This window comes from Seriola dumerili, unplaced genomic scaffold (genome assembly GCF_002260705.1).
Source record: "Seriola dumerili isolate Sdu_G_001 unplaced genomic scaffold, Sdu_1.0 BDQW01000025.1, whole genome shotgun sequence".
In the NCBI taxonomy this organism is placed as follows: domain Eukaryota; kingdom Metazoa; phylum Chordata; class Actinopteri; order Carangiformes; family Carangidae; genus Seriola; species Seriola dumerili.
The window spans coordinates 12850243-12868080 of NW_019174280.1; the positions used below are offsets into that span (position 1 = coordinate 12850243).

A 17838-nucleotide genomic window follows, 5' to 3' on the forward strand; every position below is an offset into this window, starting at 1 on the left:
TGGATCACAGCAGTCATCACACCTTGATATGCGAGGCATTAATGTAGCCTGTGTTGTTCTCCTTGTTGGGCACAAGCTCTACACGATTCTCTTCGTAAGGAACGACGTCACGGAAACGGTTGCGCTCTGTGTTTTCGGGCAGAGTTGCCGTGGTGAGGACACAGTTCGCCCTCTTCTTGGGCACCTGCTCATACTCAGTGAAGACCCGCTCCTCTTCCAGCTTCAACTCCAAGGTCTTACACTGGAGAGACAGAGAGAAAGAGAAGAAGAGAGGAGGGGGTGTTAATCATTGAATACCAAGCAACACATAATTCGGAGGTTTCTCTTTGAGTCCCCAAAGGGCTTTTATGCATTTACATTCCACCATACCTAAAAGACTATTCAGCCAAGCAGAATCCAGAAATCTCATTGAAATATATGTCCACGTTTCTTAACTGACAACTGAATACTGACTCAAACCACTTACAAAGCATCAACATAGCTTTAAAAGAGCAGGACATGCAGTGGTGGTATTCATCCTGGTGCGGGTACGTGTTTATTAGGCCAGTCATGTCTGACAGAGCAGCATCTCTGTCTCTCTCTCTCTTTCGATTCCCCTGTCTCTGCGGCTTGCTCGCTCTCTCTCGGGTCACATTCTTAACATACCAGCGGGCCCAGAGGCGATAAGCACCACCATGCCACGCGTTCCACAGCCCACTTAGGGCTTGCCCCCGTTAGCTTAGCAACAGCGGGGACAAAGACTGGGCTTCACATCCCTGCACTCAAAGGGGAACAAACAGACAGTACTGGGGAAGTGGAATTCATTAAATTAATGTGATTATCAGAGGCTGTTTTTTGAGTTTCATCGGGACAACTAGCAGCCAAACTTCTTAGTCAACAGGTGAGAAAGCTGCTGTTTAAAAGCAACTCCAATCATCTTGATCCTCCGAATCATTAAAGACTATTTGAACAAGTAAATGTGGGCTGGAAAGTTTTTTTAATTCTTCTTATTGAAAGAAAGGACTCTTAATCATGATTAGAAGTAGCTTCATAAATGGTTCCATTATATTTCAGCCTGAATTTGTTTGTTTACATTCTTTTTGAGCAAATGTGAGTAAAGCAAGAAGCTCTAAAAAGCTTGTTTTGTATCTGCAGTATCCTAAAATTACAAGAATTTATGTGATAAAGTTTTCATGTTATCATATATTCCAGAAGATACAGGCAGAGCTACTAAGATCCACTGTAATGTAGGAGCAACCAAACAGAAGCTTGAGATTATTTCAATCATCATGTTTTAAAGTTATCAATCAACAGCACATACTGTCTACCTGAAACACAAGATAAGAGAGTGAGAGTCATGGTGCATAATTAAAGTAAATCTCAACACGCTTTCTAAAACAGGAGGGAGCATCTTACCCGTTCGTCAGTCGCAGCCTTGGCGCCTTCCTCCGAGGGACCCTTGGGGACAGGCATCCGGGCCACATACAGGCCGTTGAGGGCGGCCATCATCAGCGGCCTCTTCATGGAGTCCACGGACATCTTCTGTCTTTCCAGCGTCTTCAAGAGAGAGGAAAATCCCGGTGTCATGGTTACAGGTACCGGCAGCATTGCGAGACTGACTGACCTGCCGTGGCCTGAGTGCAGTGTGCGCGCACATGTGCATGTACGGAAGTGGGTGGGGAATATTTGACGTGCGTGTGACTGCGTGTGCGTGTGTGTGTGTGTGTGTGTGTGTCCTGTTTGTAGGGCAAACTTGCTCATACCAATCCCCTTGTATTCCGTCCAAAAGTGTGAACTCACAAGCCCTGTATACAAAGCCTATTAAGAGCAGACTTGTACCTTCTTATCCATCTCATTGCCTTCAACTTTTCCTTTCATCCTTGTTTAGTCCTTTCTCACATATTTTTCATTCCTTCATCCCTTTGTTTATCCCCATCTACATCTTCAGCCTCCTCTTCTGTCCAGAACACACCCGACTCTTTTTCTGCCAACCTAACTCTGACCCACATTGCACGGTCGCTCCTTCCTCCAAGGATTACCTCTCTTAATCTCTGATGCTATTAAACCTCCAGGACAGCTCCACCCTTCCCCTCTCCACCTCCCTCATTCCCTGTGGGACAGTCAAAACAACAGCTTGGGGGTCACCAAGGGTACCCTCTATGTATGAGCTCAACCACCTGGTATGAATGAGAGATATTAGCTTTGGAGTTCTGGATGGAAGTAATGTCAAAACATTCTTGAATTTTCTGAGCTCCAATCACACTGTGAATAATCGGCCACACCTGGTCAGTCTTGAACACAGAGGTTTATTGCGACCAAGTGAGGTGATTATATGATTTAACCTATACCTGGACTCTGGCACTGTGTCAGATGTTTGTGCCTTAACAAAGAGCCGACCAACACAAGAACACCTAACCCAAAGAATAATCTGAGGGATTTATTGGGGCTTTAGCTGCATGGGGCGACTCAGAGCCTAGTGCTACCCTCTCAGATGCTGAACCCCGGATTACTGCTAATCAGGGGCTATGAAACTAGCAAGCAAACAGCAGACCATAACATTTAAACCTGCACCAGTATGATGGCTTCTTTTGTCAGGTGAAGGATGATGTTCTGCTTTGACATTTCTGTTGAGTTACTTTTAAGTCCCTTGATTTGATCATAATTTGACATCTTGTTTAAAGCTTGGGTACATACCATTATTCTTATGCATCACAAATATACATAATGACACAATCAAGCCTGTTATTGACACCAAAATACAATACTTATGTTGATTAATATGATTAATGCTTATTCACTGTTCATAGATTTTATCAATTAACCTGCTGATAATTTTACAGATCAATTTTAATTCAATCTTTTAGTTTATAAAATTGAATATCGAAATCATGCTCATTATAATTTCTCAGAGCCCAAGTGGACAAAAAATATACAATCTAAAATTATCTAATACAGTGAAAAGCAGAAAATCAGAAAAAAAAATCAGAAAAAATTGTATTTCATGGCTCAGGTTAAACCCTTTGTAAAACGTGAACAGATACATGAATACCAGAGAATATTTCTCTTATTATCTTATCTGACTGTCAATCATAAAAATAAAAAAAAAATCTAGAAATAAATAACACTTCCTACACTAGTTGTCCAAACTCACTCATTCAGTGATATAGGCAGTATCAGAGGCATTTCTAACTGATTGTAAACATTGCTGTCAAATCATTTCATGTTGACTGGCTTGGAATCAAATTGATTAATGAATGTACTAATAAATAAACCTTATTATTGAAAAATGTGTTGGCACAGGCATAAATTAAACTATGAAGTAAGGGTTGTAAGACATATGTAGTTGAATTACTGAGTGATTGTCTTACCCTTTGAGCGATCTCCCTCTCCACTATGCTGTCTTCCAAGGAGAACATCTCTGACACTGGCCTCTCTTTGACTGGCTCCTTCCTCACCCTCTCCTTCACACTGGTCAGGTCTGGTTCTGAGATGGATGGACCTAAAACTATTCCATTCACCCCACCCTGGTCCCCTCGGGTCAGTGTCCCACCAGCACCTGCACCACAACCTCCTCCAGGCCCGCCACCACCCTGGTTCTGCCCAGTTTTGAGGGACCGGCCCTGGGCTTGGTTTGGGTCCATTTGTCCCTGGTTGCTCTGTGGTCCTTGATTGTGGTTGTGGTGGTGAGTGTGGTTGTGATTGTGGGTGTGGTTGCGGATCTGAGCATTGCTAGGAGGTCTAGGAGGACCAGGGTACTCTGGAGGGGGTTTGTTGGGCAGCTTGGCCAGAGCAGCCTGGAGCTGAGCGCTGATGCTGATGTCCTCGTTGAGACCTGGGATTTGAACGTCTAGCTCAGGCCTCTCCTCTTCCTCCTCCTCCTCTTCTTCACTCTCACTACTATGAATGAGCATGGTGGCATTAGAGAGAGTCTTTTGATGCTGGTAGGCCACTGCTGCCGGTGGCGCTACAGAAGCCTCGGGTGCTTTCTGGGCAGGCATCTGCATGGGCAACTCCTTCGCCTGCTGAGGTGGAGGCTGGGGCTGCGGCTGGGGTTGTGACTGAGGGGTTTGGGGCTGGGGCTGAGGAATGGATTGAGGCTGAGGCGGCATCACATGTTCTCTGAGAGTATTCCTCCGATGAAGTGGAGCATTCATGCCCTTCATCACCATGCCCTCCATCCCTCCCCCTCCGCCTCTCATGCTGCTGATCACCTCCATGCTGTGTCTCTTGCCAAGAGTGGAGCGGTGCTTAGCAGCTGCAGTTAATGGTTCACTAACCTCCTGCAGGGACTGATGCACCACGGCTGAGCTGTCCGGCTGGAAGGTCTTGACCGACAGCTGCACCATGCGGGTAACCAGCTCCGGACTGCTGCCCCCGATGCAGCGGTGACGGTGGCTGGCCAGGTCCGGTGTACTGGTGGCTGGGCGGAAGGAGCTGGAAGGGTAAGGTGGAGGGGGGCGCGACATGTGGTTTCTCAGCATGTTGGCAGTAGCTGCATAGCTTCCCGCATTGGTCCCCTGTTGTTTGGTATTTGCCAACTCAGGTGTGCTGACAGTGTGAGAGATGGAGCTTCCTACACCTCCACCCCCGCCGCTGCCTCCGCCACCATTAACACAGGGTGAATGACAGGGGCCCTGGCTGCTGGCTGGTCCTCCCTGATGAGGGCCATGGGACACTGGCTTACTGTAGCTGATCTGCAAGGTAGACAGTAACAAAAAAAAATCAATGTGAAATGTGGAAAAGAGCAAGAAGCTAAAAAATCCAACAGCAGTACAATTCATTCAGAGAATCCACCTCTACCTGTGGCGTGTAAGGTCCAGGGCTGGGCCCCAGGCCATGATAAGGGCCCCTCTCCCTCATCTCTGGCTGACTGTACACCAGAGCCTCAGGCTGGCGGTAAGCACAGGCATTACTGATGTTCAGACTGCGCAGTGATTGGCTGTGGAGATCATGGTGAGCAGGGAGCATGTGGCGCTTCTGCCGCATGACAGCATCGTACTCAGGCGTGGGCCGGTAGGACGGAGCAATGATGGCACTGTGGCGGTGGCTGGGGATATAGTCAGGGCGCATGAGTTCGCTGCCGGGGATGCTGAGGTTGGAGGATATGGGCGAGGGCGGGACGAAAGTCTGGGAATGATTGAGGGAGCTCAGGCTGGGGCTGCTGTACATGCTTCCATTGGGCACGGTACCGTTTCGGAAAGGAAAGTCCACCGGGCAGCGGTCCAGACTGGTTTCTGACTTGTAATAAGGGTCGTCATGGAAGATGCTGTCTAAAGAGCAAAAATAGTGAGGAAGAATAAATGAATAAGAAGGATAATAAACAAAAAGCTGTGCTGCAAACAGCTTCTCAGCCATAAACTAAATCCATTTAATGAGACAAAGATGTAAGGTTGTGAGGGAAGTTGATTTTTTTACTGATTTGGATTTTTTTCTTTTTTTTTTTTGGATGCTATATGTTTATTGAAGCTCTATTAGTGTCAGCAAAGGAAACTTATAGGTCATATAGCCAATGCTATACTAATGTTTTCCAGTGCTGTAGTTCAACTTTCTTAGCTGCTATAAGCAACAAACGCTCTTTGTGGCACAAGGTGGCAAAAATGATCATTGTTGGTTTCTGGTTGCACAGCAGTGCACTCCAACTAAATTTCCTCCCAGTAGTTAACTAGCTTAGAACAGTATAGATCTAAGCTGGGAATATTTTTTCCCACCATAATGAAGGAGACAGTGGTATACATATTGCTCTTTATTTGACAAATAGAGCATTCTCTCATCCCGTGTGAAAGTATCTCAAGCCCACAAGCCGGCAGACATACATAATCTCCATCCACACAAACAGCGTGTGATGCCTGAGGTCACACTCCACAATGATCTCACACCCACGCATCAGTAGCACACCCAGAATGTTTTTCCACATGCACTGTTTTGCCGTCAAGCCGACATGAGTGAACCTCTTCAGATTATAAGGCAGACTGAGTGTGTGAACATGTGAATGAAAGAATGAAGCACACATGAGGTCACTGCTCTGCACCCCTCGCGTTGGGGCTCTAATTGGCTGGGAGATAGTTTAAAGTACAAATGGGCTGTGAGTCACACGCTGGATGGGAAAGACACAATTAGCTCCATTGAAACGCTTCAGTTATTATGAGGGAGGCAGAAATCGTAAATCACACTGTGGTTAAAGCAGCGAGCTGGAGGGAGCTGAAAATATGCTTGTGTTTGTCTTTGTGTGTGTGTGTGTGTGTGTGTGTGTTTTACACGTACCTTGAGAGCTCTGTGTGTCCTGATAATGCTCTCCATACTGGGAATGCATTGACTGGAAGTTACAGGACTGGGGACGCGTCTGGGTGAAGAAACACATTTTATGCAACACACTTAAGAGGATGTAATAACTCCATGTCATCACCTCGAAATTAACTTTAACCTGTCACAAACTAGTAGTAAACATAACTCTCAATAGGTTCATTTTCATCTACACAACAGGTGAATGTGGCTGACTCCGACCTACTCTAGGGCCGTGGAGCTGTCAACCGCCAATGCCTGCGGTTCTCTAGACAGACATCTGAGCACTCGAGTGGACTGACTGAACAGTCATTGTGCCACATTTAGCCTAGCCATTGTCTGGCCAGCGGGGAAGGAGACGCACAAATCACTGCCTTCATTGTCGCACCGGAAATCAGACCAAGCAACACCCTTGCAAACTTTCCAACAACACCCACCACACCAGCAACGCATGTTAAAACCAAGGCTCCACGGCACAATTAAGAGCTGCCCTGAGTGGGAGAGCAGGGTCAAATCTCTAACCACTGCCGTTTCTGTCTTCCCTCCCAAATTCTCTCTCTGTCTCCTGGCTTCTGGGCTCATTTATGCTGGCCAGAGGCAATAATAAACAGGACTGTGTCAAACCACTGAGCAATAACAAGTGGTATTAAACCATATCAAAGAGAGCAAATGCTTGTGACGGTACCAGAGAGAGGCGGTGGGTCCAGGTGGGTCTCCTCCTGATTGGTGCAGGTGAGTGAGTGGGCCTGAAGAGAAAGAGACGCATTAAGCGATGACACAGACGATGACAAAACAAACAACACAGGCCATGATTCAAAAAACTAAAAAGCACTGTGAACTCTGCGTCATTATATAATAAACCTCAAAATGTCGGTGAATCCGACTGGAAAATGAAATGACTGATAATAATGGATGTAAATGTTCCATTGGCCTTCAGATGGGCTCTCTGTGTGGCCTCCAGACTCACTCTGCACAGATCTTGTTCTGTTTGTAGAATTTGTGTCTGGCCGTGAAAAGACGAGCGATGTACTTGGCCATTTCCATATCCTCCTGCAGATACAAACACAGAAAGAAAAACATTGATATTTTTAATTTAACAATGTGGTTGTAAAAAAAAAAAAAATAAGACTAAATGTGTTTTTTTTTTTTTTTGTTGTTGCACTTCCCAGTAGAAACCTTGTAGGAAGCGTGTGTGTATGCGTATGCTGAGACCACCTCCAGACACAACACTCACCATGTGAAAAATGATGGTGTCGTCTCTGCTTGTTATCTCCACTGTGATGGCTGACTTGTTGTGTGCTATGGTACCAATGTCCTTCCACCTGTCACACACACACACACACACACACACACACACACACACACACACACACACACACACACACACACACACACACACACAAAAATGCACACAAGGATTGAATTTTCCCACAAAAAATATATGATGTTTTCTTGTATATTCATTTAATTGTATCACAGTTTGGGGTCAAAATTCATATAGGCCACAAAAATAGAAAAATATGGAGGGGCAACTTACTTGTGGAGCATGATGGATCTGCCATTTCTGTGTTTGACAAACACCCCAATGAAGGACACACCAATGAAAATGTCGTTGGTGTAGTTGTCCTGTGGAGGAAGAAAGAATATTAAGACACAGTAAGGTCTCACTATCAAAGAGACTGGCTACTCTGTAGATGTGTGTGTAGGAGGCTGGGTGTGATTTGTAATTTTTCTACCTTAGCAGCAAAGCTCTCCTGGCCAAAACCATCCAGTTTCTCTACCTCCTTGATGTAAAGCAGCTCTGCTTCAGCGGCCTGCATTCGACTGGAGAGTACACACAGATACAGGTACAGGAATGTCATTGTCTCTGAATCTTTTTCCTCTGTCTTTGTCACATTTGAACGCGTGTACAAACAGGATGAAATGAGGCTGACAGTACCAATGACTCTTGTGCTCCTCTGCGACTTTCTGCGTCCACTCCTCCAGCACCTCGTCTCCATTAGGCCAGTTCTGAGAGAAAAGAGAGAGAGTGAACAAAGCATGAGGCACCAAAAGCCTGTTTGGTTTGCTAGGTTGCTGATGGGACAATAACTTTATGCAGGTTATTCAAAAGATGAATTTGAGCATCTGTCTTGTAATTGTCTTTAAACCATTGTTGGTATGTGGAGCAGTTTTTAACTACAATGGAGGAGATTGTGGAGGGTGCAACACATCTAAGCTACTATGGCTTCCTGTGGACTCTTTGGCTCTCCGTCACTTTAAAATGTCAAAATGGTTTGCTATGGTCAATGGTGCAAATTTAGAATTAGAATAGAACAAAATAGAAGTTTCTTTTTAGTGTCAGCTCCTGTGTCACCAGGCCTTTAGCTGCACTTGTTTCCCATTTGTTTGTTCTATATGTAAACAGAAATGTGAGTGTTTTTCCAGGGGATTACATGCTGTAAAACATGAACAAGTCTTGTTGTTGCTGTGATGTTACCAGGCAAGCAGCGGGGGAAACTGCTTGAATGTTGAACAGAAGTATTTGTGACAAAATAGTCCTACATAACCTCCCCTAAAACTACAATTTGAGATATCAATTGTAGTTTTGATATCTCTGTATAATGCATTCATAAGTAGAATTTTGGGCTGTTGCCAGGATTTTTTTACTTCATTTATTGTAACAGCCCTGCCCTCTGTCTGCTCAGTAGTTAAACTATTCAAACTTAAATCATGTTTATTGAGAGTCTATGTAGACATTTTTCATGCTAGTTGTCAGTGCTAATGTTTTGGCTGCTAGCTGGAAGTGTAGCTAGTTCAAGGCTACAAGAGTCTGGGTTAGTTGTAACAACAACAACAACACACACACACACACACACACACACACAACTCATATTTGAACAGTAACGGTTTTAGGACTCACCACTGGGAAGAGCACATACTCCCTGAGGAAGTCCTGAGACATGAACTGGGTGAAGTCTCCAAAGTCAGCTAAAAACACAAACACAAACACACACACACACACACACACACACACACACACACACACACACACACACACACACACACACACACACATATATATATATATTTAGAATCTTTTGCACAAAAAACAATGTGAACTCATTTTCATGTATGTTATTCAAGATGAATGTTATTGAAAAGTTTTTGTTGGCCTTAATATGATAGAATCAAACTGTATTAATTTAATTAATTAACACCAAAGTAAAAATCCATATTTTCTTTTTCTCCATAAAGTTACAAAAATCCCCTGTATTCTACCAACAAATGATAAACAATACATCTTTGCCTTGCCCTGAGTGACATTTATTGATGATGTTAGCTAAATTGCTAGAAAGAAGCTAAGAATTTAATGTAGCTAGGGCTTATTTTATAACATTTCTATGGAAGAAATACTGGGATAAAATTATGGTCTATTTTTTACTTGGGCTTACAGTCTGATTCAGAGTAATCAGAAGCAACTTGTTAGCGTAATTAGCTAACAGGTACCTTAAGTAGCTAACTAATTAATCCCAGATTTGTTGCTCATTCCTTGTAACTACTCTGCTGTGGACTAAATAAAACTCCACCTCCACTAGATGTTCAGTCTTCCTGATAAGGCCTGTAAGTGCATCCTAAGTACTGCTCTGCTGTTTGTCTGACAAAAGGAGGTGCAGTGGAGGATCCTTGCCTCCCGACAGATAAGAGTCTTCCTGATGCTACTGAGGCTAACCTTGGAGCTAGTGATAAGCTAACAGTCTGTTTACATTCCCCCTGACACACAGACAGCACCCAGGAACAAGTCCAAGAAGATGGAGTGAGGTTGTGTGTGTATATGTGTGTGTGTTAAGACAGATACCATAGGAACTCAAGTGGACTGGGCTCTCCCAGTGGTATGCAGCCATATTAGGTAGTGAAGTCAAGATGACCTGAGAAAGTGTGAGTTTGGGCTCACTCTTTCTCTCTTGTGCTGTCTGTCTCCCTCTGGTAGATTATTCACATGAGATGTTTGTTCGTGTGTGTGTGTGGGGGTGTGTGTGTGTTACCTTGTACTGCTAGGCCCGCTAGTCTGATCCCCTGCTCTACTGTGCAGTGGAGACGTCCATCCAACACCTCCTTCTTCACCTGCAAGTAATACTGATACCTAGACAGAAAGAAAGAAAAAAGGAAGGACAAAAGAAAGACAGGGAGAAAAAAGAAAGAAAGTATTAAGAAAGTAGAAAGACTTTGCTCTTTCCCTGACTTTTCCTCTCACACCTTCATCTGGTCAAGGTTCTATTTTTACCAATACTTTGGTTTATGACCAGTTACCTGCAAAACTTGTGATATGCCCATCAGCCTTAGCTGTACTTTGTGGTAAGTGCAAAGTAGCAAATGTCTGCAAGCTAACCCGCTAAGCTAAGATGGTGAACATGGTAAACATGCCTGCAAAAACATCAGCATGTTCACATTTTATGGTGGGCATGTTAGCACAGCGTTGTCAGCATTTATCTAAAAGTGCTGCTGTGCTGTTGCGTGGAAGTCTTGTTTTTACATCTCAGGCTGCATACCACAGCCTTTCTACCAGCTTAACTGCACAAAAAGTCTGACTAAATGGGTGGTAGAATAGGCACTCTTATTGGCTTTCAGGAACTCACCAGAATTTTCTCTTTTCCACCTAATGAATGACTGACTTAGAGTGAGGGTCAGTGTGAGGCCCTAGGTCTCTGTGCCCCAGCTACCTCCAGACGTAGCTGTGGTTTGTCCTGATACTACTGGTGCCAGGACTGATAACAGTAGACCTTGGATGGTCATTAACAAGTGGCTGGGTGTTCTAAGAATCAGCACTTGGGCGTATATAGTCTTGTTTCCTCGTTTATGGTTAATGAACCAATAGTGTATTCACACATCCCTCTTCTCCCTTTTCTTCAAGTTATTTGACCAATTATGGAGTGTAAGCTATCTATAGTCATCTCTCTAAGTGTATAAAGTCAGTAAATCATGCACAGGAGACTGTATTGATGAATCATCCTTTCTCCTTGATCAAGCATCAATAACCATCCTCAGCATAAGACATCCTGGACTCCAGCAATCTTTCTTCACCACCAATGATAAGAATTTTCCAACAATCTGGCGTCATGAAGGCAGGATTTACATAGAACTACAGCCTGGTAAGTGAAAAACTTTTATTTTCAAAGTCATGCCTTACCTTGTCTGTGTTTGACAAAATCAAAGAAAACTGTAAATTTGCAATTGGGAAAAATAGTTAATGGCTAAAATCTATACCTTTAAAAGCAATGTGAAACAGAGGGGCCCACCTGAGACATTTTTGGGGTAGAATGAAATAGATCTACTTCATTTAAAATCAAGATCGGGGATCACCTGCACTGTGTTCAGTGGGAAATATAGGGGCTCCGTTGGATTTTCTGATCACAGAAGCTAGGTTTGCCCTCGTGCTCTCCTACATGTGCTTGCACGTGTTGCACATGGTCCATCACATGTAGGAAGAGGGGTGATAAATGACGTCAGTTGTTCACAATAGTTTGCACCAGGCGTCACACAAGTATCACAAACACTTGTAGATGGTTGTATGATATGCCAACAAAAGAGAAAAATGAACAGCACAGTGAGACATGACCATTTAGAGCCTCCATTAGGTCCCTTTAGAAATATGCAAATAGATTTTGTACATATGCCGAGCTGTCAAGGTTACAAATATTTGCTTGTAATAACTGACCGCTTCTCAAAATGGGTGGAATGCTTTCCAACCCGAAAAGAAGATGCACAAACAGTTGTAAAGTGTTTGTTGAAAGAGGTGATTCCAAGGTTCGGAGTGCCAAATGGAATACATAGCGATAGAGGACCAGCGTTTGTGCCAAAAAAAAAAAAATCACGCAGAATCTCTCAGCTATACTAGGAATCAAATGGTAAATACACATCCCATATCACCCACAGAGCTCAGGACAAGTTGAAAGAATGAATGCAACCATCAGAGAAAGGTTGACTAAAGCAGTAATGACAACTGGCCTAAAAACGTACTGCCTCTTCTACTGTACTCAATTCGAAGTGCACCAAATACAACAACAAGACTTAGTCCTAATGAGGTGTTAATGTGAAGGCCATTGTCCACAGGGGTAAGTCCTCCTTTAAGACCACACAAAACCACATTGCTTTGGACAGATGAGTTCATGACTGACTATGTAAAGAAACTAACGATTTTGAGAAAATATAATTTGCAGGTGGCTGAGAGAGTCTCCAAGCCGTTGGATGAACCAATCCACCCTTTCAAAGAGGGGGATTATGTACTAATCAAATCTCTGGAAAAAGTATCTTTGTCTCCTAGGTGGAAAGGACCGTATCAAGTGGTGCTAACCACGCAAACGGCCCTGAAAGTCGAAGGCAAGCCGGAATGGATTCACGCCACAAGGTGCAGGGTTCGCTCCCAGTACCAATGGCGAGGAGATGATCCATGGCGAGTAACCGAAGGGTTACTACTCTTCGTCCTCCTGTTTGGTGGTCTCTTGCTGTGAGCGGTCATGATGATCCATGGTAATGAAGAGCAGGGAGGCCTTCCAGACCTTGAGCCCAATAAGAGGGGAGCCTTCTACAGAGAACTCCTGAAGGACAGGAACTGGACTCTGATTGTAAGAATGGACTGACAAACCCCCAGGAGCCCAAGTGTAACGTAAGTCTAAGCAAAAATGACACACCAACTGATTATGTTGCTGAAGAAACACCTGAAAGGCTGGAGATGGAGACCTTCTTGTTCACCCACGAATAAGACGAACTCTGAATTCTGTTGTATTTGAATGTCCTACTGAAAGATGTGCTGTCAGTGACTGTTACCCGCCCTTTAGTCTACTCTAGAGGCAGAGGGTACTGGACCGCATATGATAAAGAAATGGTTGAAACAGAAGTGAATCCAAGAGGTGGTCCACACTGCAACCAGTGGGAAGTCATTTATCAGGAGAAACCAGGTAAACTAACAAGCTGCAAGTCTGATCATGGTGGAATGGGGGAGTTAATACATTTCTTAAGAGCTTTCTAGCCATCTCCAGCACTCTTTCTTCACCACCGATGATAAGAATTTTCCCTAACAGCAGTGAGTGTTATTTTTCCAACTAGCCACACTGTCTCTGAACAGCACTTATGTAAAAATCGAGCTGGAAAACATGATGGGTCTCGGTTCAACACATTTCTCCAAAGAAAGTAAGAAGAGCTGTGCTCAAGGCATTTCACATTAGCAACTGAAGGATTGCAAACATCTACTGAGACACCACAGAGAGTCGTATTCTTATGCTTCTGGTTTGTGCAACAGAAAGTATGCGTCAAGACAGTATTGGCAACAGCATTAGCCGGTAAAAACAATGCCAGAGAGGCCTGTTGCAGAATCCGAGTGAGGAATGAGTGAATCACCTCTATTTGAAATACCAGTGACTCACTTTTGACTTTAGAGGAATGCCAAATGTATACCAGTAGAGGCTAAACAAAATGATTTTATAGGTCTGTAAATTTTCAGCAAACAGCAAGCATGACACTAATAAGGGCTGAGTTTAATCTTACGTAGGAGCAACACCAGCTGGACAAAAGAAGAGCATTATAATTGTGCTGCAAATGTGAGGCAAACAGACTCAGTGCCCTGTGGTTTTGAGCAGGGGTGCTTTTGCCAAGTGTAAGCTGATATGATGACACTGCTCAGATTGTTGAGCGCGCTTGCAGCCTTCACAAAATGTGGTACAAGTCCCGAAACCAAGAGGCTGAAATACACCACGCTCCTTAAGTTTCTGAGCTCCTTTTGTCCACTTTTAGCCGCGGTCCAAGTAGATGTTTGTCTTTTGAAGAATGGAGCGGCCACACAGGAGGAAAGAGAGAACTGTCAGGGTGACCAGGCTCAGCTGCATAAAAACTTGTGCACTATTTCCTGTTTGTTGCCATGGTGACCACAGGCTGAGTCTTTTCAATGGGGGCTGTGAGACACCTTTTCTGACATCCACGCACGCACGCACGCACGCACACGGTCATAAAGAATCCCAAGTGGAAGCGAACATGCCAGAGTACACAAACTTCTAGGTTGAAACCACTGAATTATACTTGCTTCGTCATTCACTCGTCTTCTTCAAAAAGACACAAAATCTTGAGGTAATACCTCAGTTTATTTTTTTTATTAAAACTTTTTAATTTACCCTCATAGTTCCAGTTTCTTACCTCGCTTTACCTCCTCACATTTTTCATGTTTCATATTCTCTTTCGCATTTTCTCCCCCTCGCCCCCACTTCTTCTTCTGCTTTTCTTTTTTGAGCTCCTCTCAGCGTACTCCCGGGCCTATAATCTGACCCCGCCCTCCTCCCTCACCCTGTCATTACACCCGTTGGCTAAGTTACCATTCCGTTCCCGTGGCAACCCTCTAATTAGCCAACCCCAACCACCGCGGCTGCAGTGGGGGGGGCGGGGCCTGATGCGGTCTGGAGAGGAGGAGCCTCGCGGGACACAAAACCCTTCAAATGATTGTGGACTTTGTTTTTACAAACTCTCAATGTTTTCCCAGCGCTCTCCGTATGGGGTCTGGGGAAATGTTGAGGTTGACAGTGGTTGGTTTTCGTTCTGAGGTTCAATGGTAACAACATGATAGTGTTTATACATATGTGAGGCCAGCGGTGAAGAGGCGGATGGTAAACTGTTGAAATGACTATGAACAAAAAGCGTGATAGTGAAAGGCAGAAGAAAGAAGTTTCATGGTGCGCCTCATGGGAGAGCCCAAATTACACAAAACAGCCACAAAACATAGAACGGTGGTTCCCAACAATTTTGGTTTTTGAACCTCAAGACAAACCTGTCAACTTGTGACCCCAAAACACAGAAGTAGTTGTATTTGTCTACAGGTTCTGATCAGTTCAAAAAAACATAAAATGATCCAGTAATACACATGAAAACTACAAAAGTTAGAAGGAAGTCTGAAAAATGTAATTATTTTATTTATTCTATATCCAATGATCTTAAGACACACCTTACATTACAAACTCATTTGAGCACCCAAACATTAGTCAAATACAAAGACCTTCATTATTAAATTGTGGAAGACGTCCAAAAAACGATTTATTTCACAAGTTTTTATTACGTGTTCTGCCACATAAACACCTACTCGTATAGCCTACACGTGGTTGTCCACAAAGACGTCCTTATAGCAGCACACACCTGGCATGTATGTCAGAATGACATCACCATGCTGTAATAACAGGTGAACATGCAAACACAGACATGAGGTACAGCTTTCCTTACTTGGAGTTACTTGTGACTTCCACCATGGCAGAGTGCTCTGCTGGCACTCCAGGCAGCCACACAGGCACAAAGAGCCCTTTATGTGCCCACGCATGTTCAAGCCTCGCTCAAGACATGCTGCCAGATGTCCAAGTGGCCTGGACAACAATCCTGCAAGCATCAAGCATATGTGCATGCATGCATGAATGTGCGTATGTGTGTACATATGCCTTAACCCCACCTCCACCCTCACCCCATCTCTGCAGTGGTGTGACCCTGACCACCCCCTCAGCCCCAGGATGGGTCCAGACAGCTTGTGTGGGAGGCAGGAGGATTTCACTTTGAAATGTGTTGAATCAGCAAGGGGCACAACACAGTACAGCTGTGTGTGTGTGTGTGTGTGTGTGTGTGTGTGTGTGTGTGTGTGTGTGTGTGTGTGTGTGTGTGTGTGTGTGTGTGGTAACTAGCTGAACAAAGCTAGGATTTCAAGGCTGTTGGTGCTTTTAGCCTTGGGGGCTGCTGAGGCCAGCTGGCCTCGCTCTGGTCAACAGCTCCCTATTTAGGTTCCTCACTTTCTCTCTCCGGGCCACTTTGCCCCTCCTTCATATCAGTGAGACGGAAGGAACAGAAGGTTTCACCCACACATAAACTACACCTCGCCTTCTGCAAGGTGTATGTGTGGTAAAATGGGTAAAATCCAAAGAGGCCGTTTCCAGAAAGGAAAAAATAAAGCAGCAGAAGAGGATATTTAGTAACAAGTGAGTAATATACAGTAGGTATTCTGGGATTACACAAGATACATTTCAGGGGGTCAATCACTGCGTAGTAGACACAGGGTGACACACGCATACACACGCATGCACACGCATACACACGCATGCACACAATGAGCAGCCATTCTGCCTCTACATAAATAAAACAAGTTTGTTGTAACCACTGCTCTGAGTAAGGCATTGCTCTGATTTATATGTTTATGTGGGTAGTCTAAAGGACCATTCTGTCTAAAAATGTCTGATTATGTTGCAATGTCAAAGAATTTCCCTGCGCAATTCAACTTCAGGCTTGACCTTTTGCTGTTTTTTTTTTGTTACCATCTTGGTGTGAATATTTCTATGAAACTGTGACATTGTTTTTGCAGTAGCTTAGCTTTTATGGAACCACTGAGGAGAATGTAAACAAAAGCATTTTTACAGAGTAAAACAGACTACTTGATTAGAACCAAAGTGATTAGTCAATTTATTGGCAACAATTTTGACAATCAATTAATAATTTGAATTGTTTTTCAAGCAAAAAGGCCAAAAATATTCTGGTTAGAGCTTCTCAAATATTAAGATTTGCTGGTTTTCTTTGTCTTACAGTATTGCTGCATAAATTAAAGGTGTCACTTTACTATTGGAAGATTGTATGTAGCTTCAAGTGAATTATCTTAGACATGGACATAGACATCATCAGGCAGTTGGATTTCTCCGATTACAGTGTTTACTGTTTAGTAATCTGACTACACGTGACTATGATTACTACAACTGTGAGCATAACTGCATTAACATAACTGAAGTACGGTGTTTACATGGGATCCAGTTTTCTTGGATTACTGGTGTGAATTCGCAGCCAGTGAACATGCAGACAGACACACATAAGTTTAAGCCCCCTGCTTTGGGTAATTTTCACAGCTGCATGCAAGGAGGAAGAGAGGGAAGGAGAAACAGATGAATGGATGGACGGGAAGAGAGGGAGATCCAGTATCAGGTTACACATCAGTCAAACAGTGAACATCAAAGGCCTGACCACATTATAAAACTCATATTACTTTCTCAGTAAATCTCATTAACTCAGAAGAGACAGACTTAACTGTCTCTGTGGTTTCTGGCAATAACGTTTGAATTAATTTGTTTCTAAAATCTTATAATCGGGTTTTAGTTAATTAAATCTTTTTTTCTTTTCTGATAATACAATGTTTGTGAAATTAAATATATTCTAAAAAATGGAAATAATATCATTACTATGCAGGCAATATAGATCCAATTGAATAAATAAGATTGATTTTCAGTATACTGACAATGACCTACAATGTTGGTAATATTTTTAACTACATATATTTTGAGTTAAGTGACAAGGTAGGTAGTAATATTTTAATTTTAAGAGTTACTTTACTCATATGGGTTTTGTGAAAGAAAGGCAAATTGTCCAAAAAACCAAATCCACTCACTCCCCCGCTGTTTTTACAGACAAGCATAAACAGACTTTTCTGCACTGACACATAAATATGTATACGTTCCAGCTAAAAAACACATGCGGGCAGCGAGTTCAAACCACATAAATAACAAGGTACAAACCCAAAGCCAAGTCTTGCTGCCAAACTTTTTACTT

The 17838-nt window shown here is 43.5% G+C and overlaps 1 protein-coding gene across 1 annotated transcript in view; it reads right to left on the reverse strand.

Moving 5' to 3' along the window:
• The window catches only part of ptpn14 (protein tyrosine phosphatase, non-receptor type 14), a 39542-nt gene that overhangs the window by 4628 nt on the left and 17076 nt on the right, over positions 1-17838 (reverse strand). The window contains exons 4-16 of the mRNA XM_022766226.1: positions 10284-10381; positions 9161-9228; positions 8198-8268; positions 7995-8082; positions 7796-7884; positions 7493-7580; positions 7226-7308; positions 6944-7004; positions 6241-6319; positions 4780-5249; positions 3348-4673; positions 1396-1536; positions 23-241 (exon numbers count right to left, since the gene is read on the reverse strand). Coding sequence (XP_022621947.1) covers positions 23-241; positions 1396-1536; positions 3348-4673; positions 4780-5249; positions 6241-6319; positions 6944-7004; positions 7226-7308; positions 7493-7580; positions 7796-7884; positions 7995-8082; positions 8198-8268; positions 9161-9228; positions 10284-10381 — 2881 coding nt within the window. The remainder of the gene's footprint in view (positions 1-22; positions 242-1395; positions 1537-3347; positions 4674-4779; positions 5250-6240; positions 6320-6943; positions 7005-7225; positions 7309-7492; positions 7581-7795; positions 7885-7994; positions 8083-8197; positions 8269-9160; positions 9229-10283; positions 10382-17838) is intronic.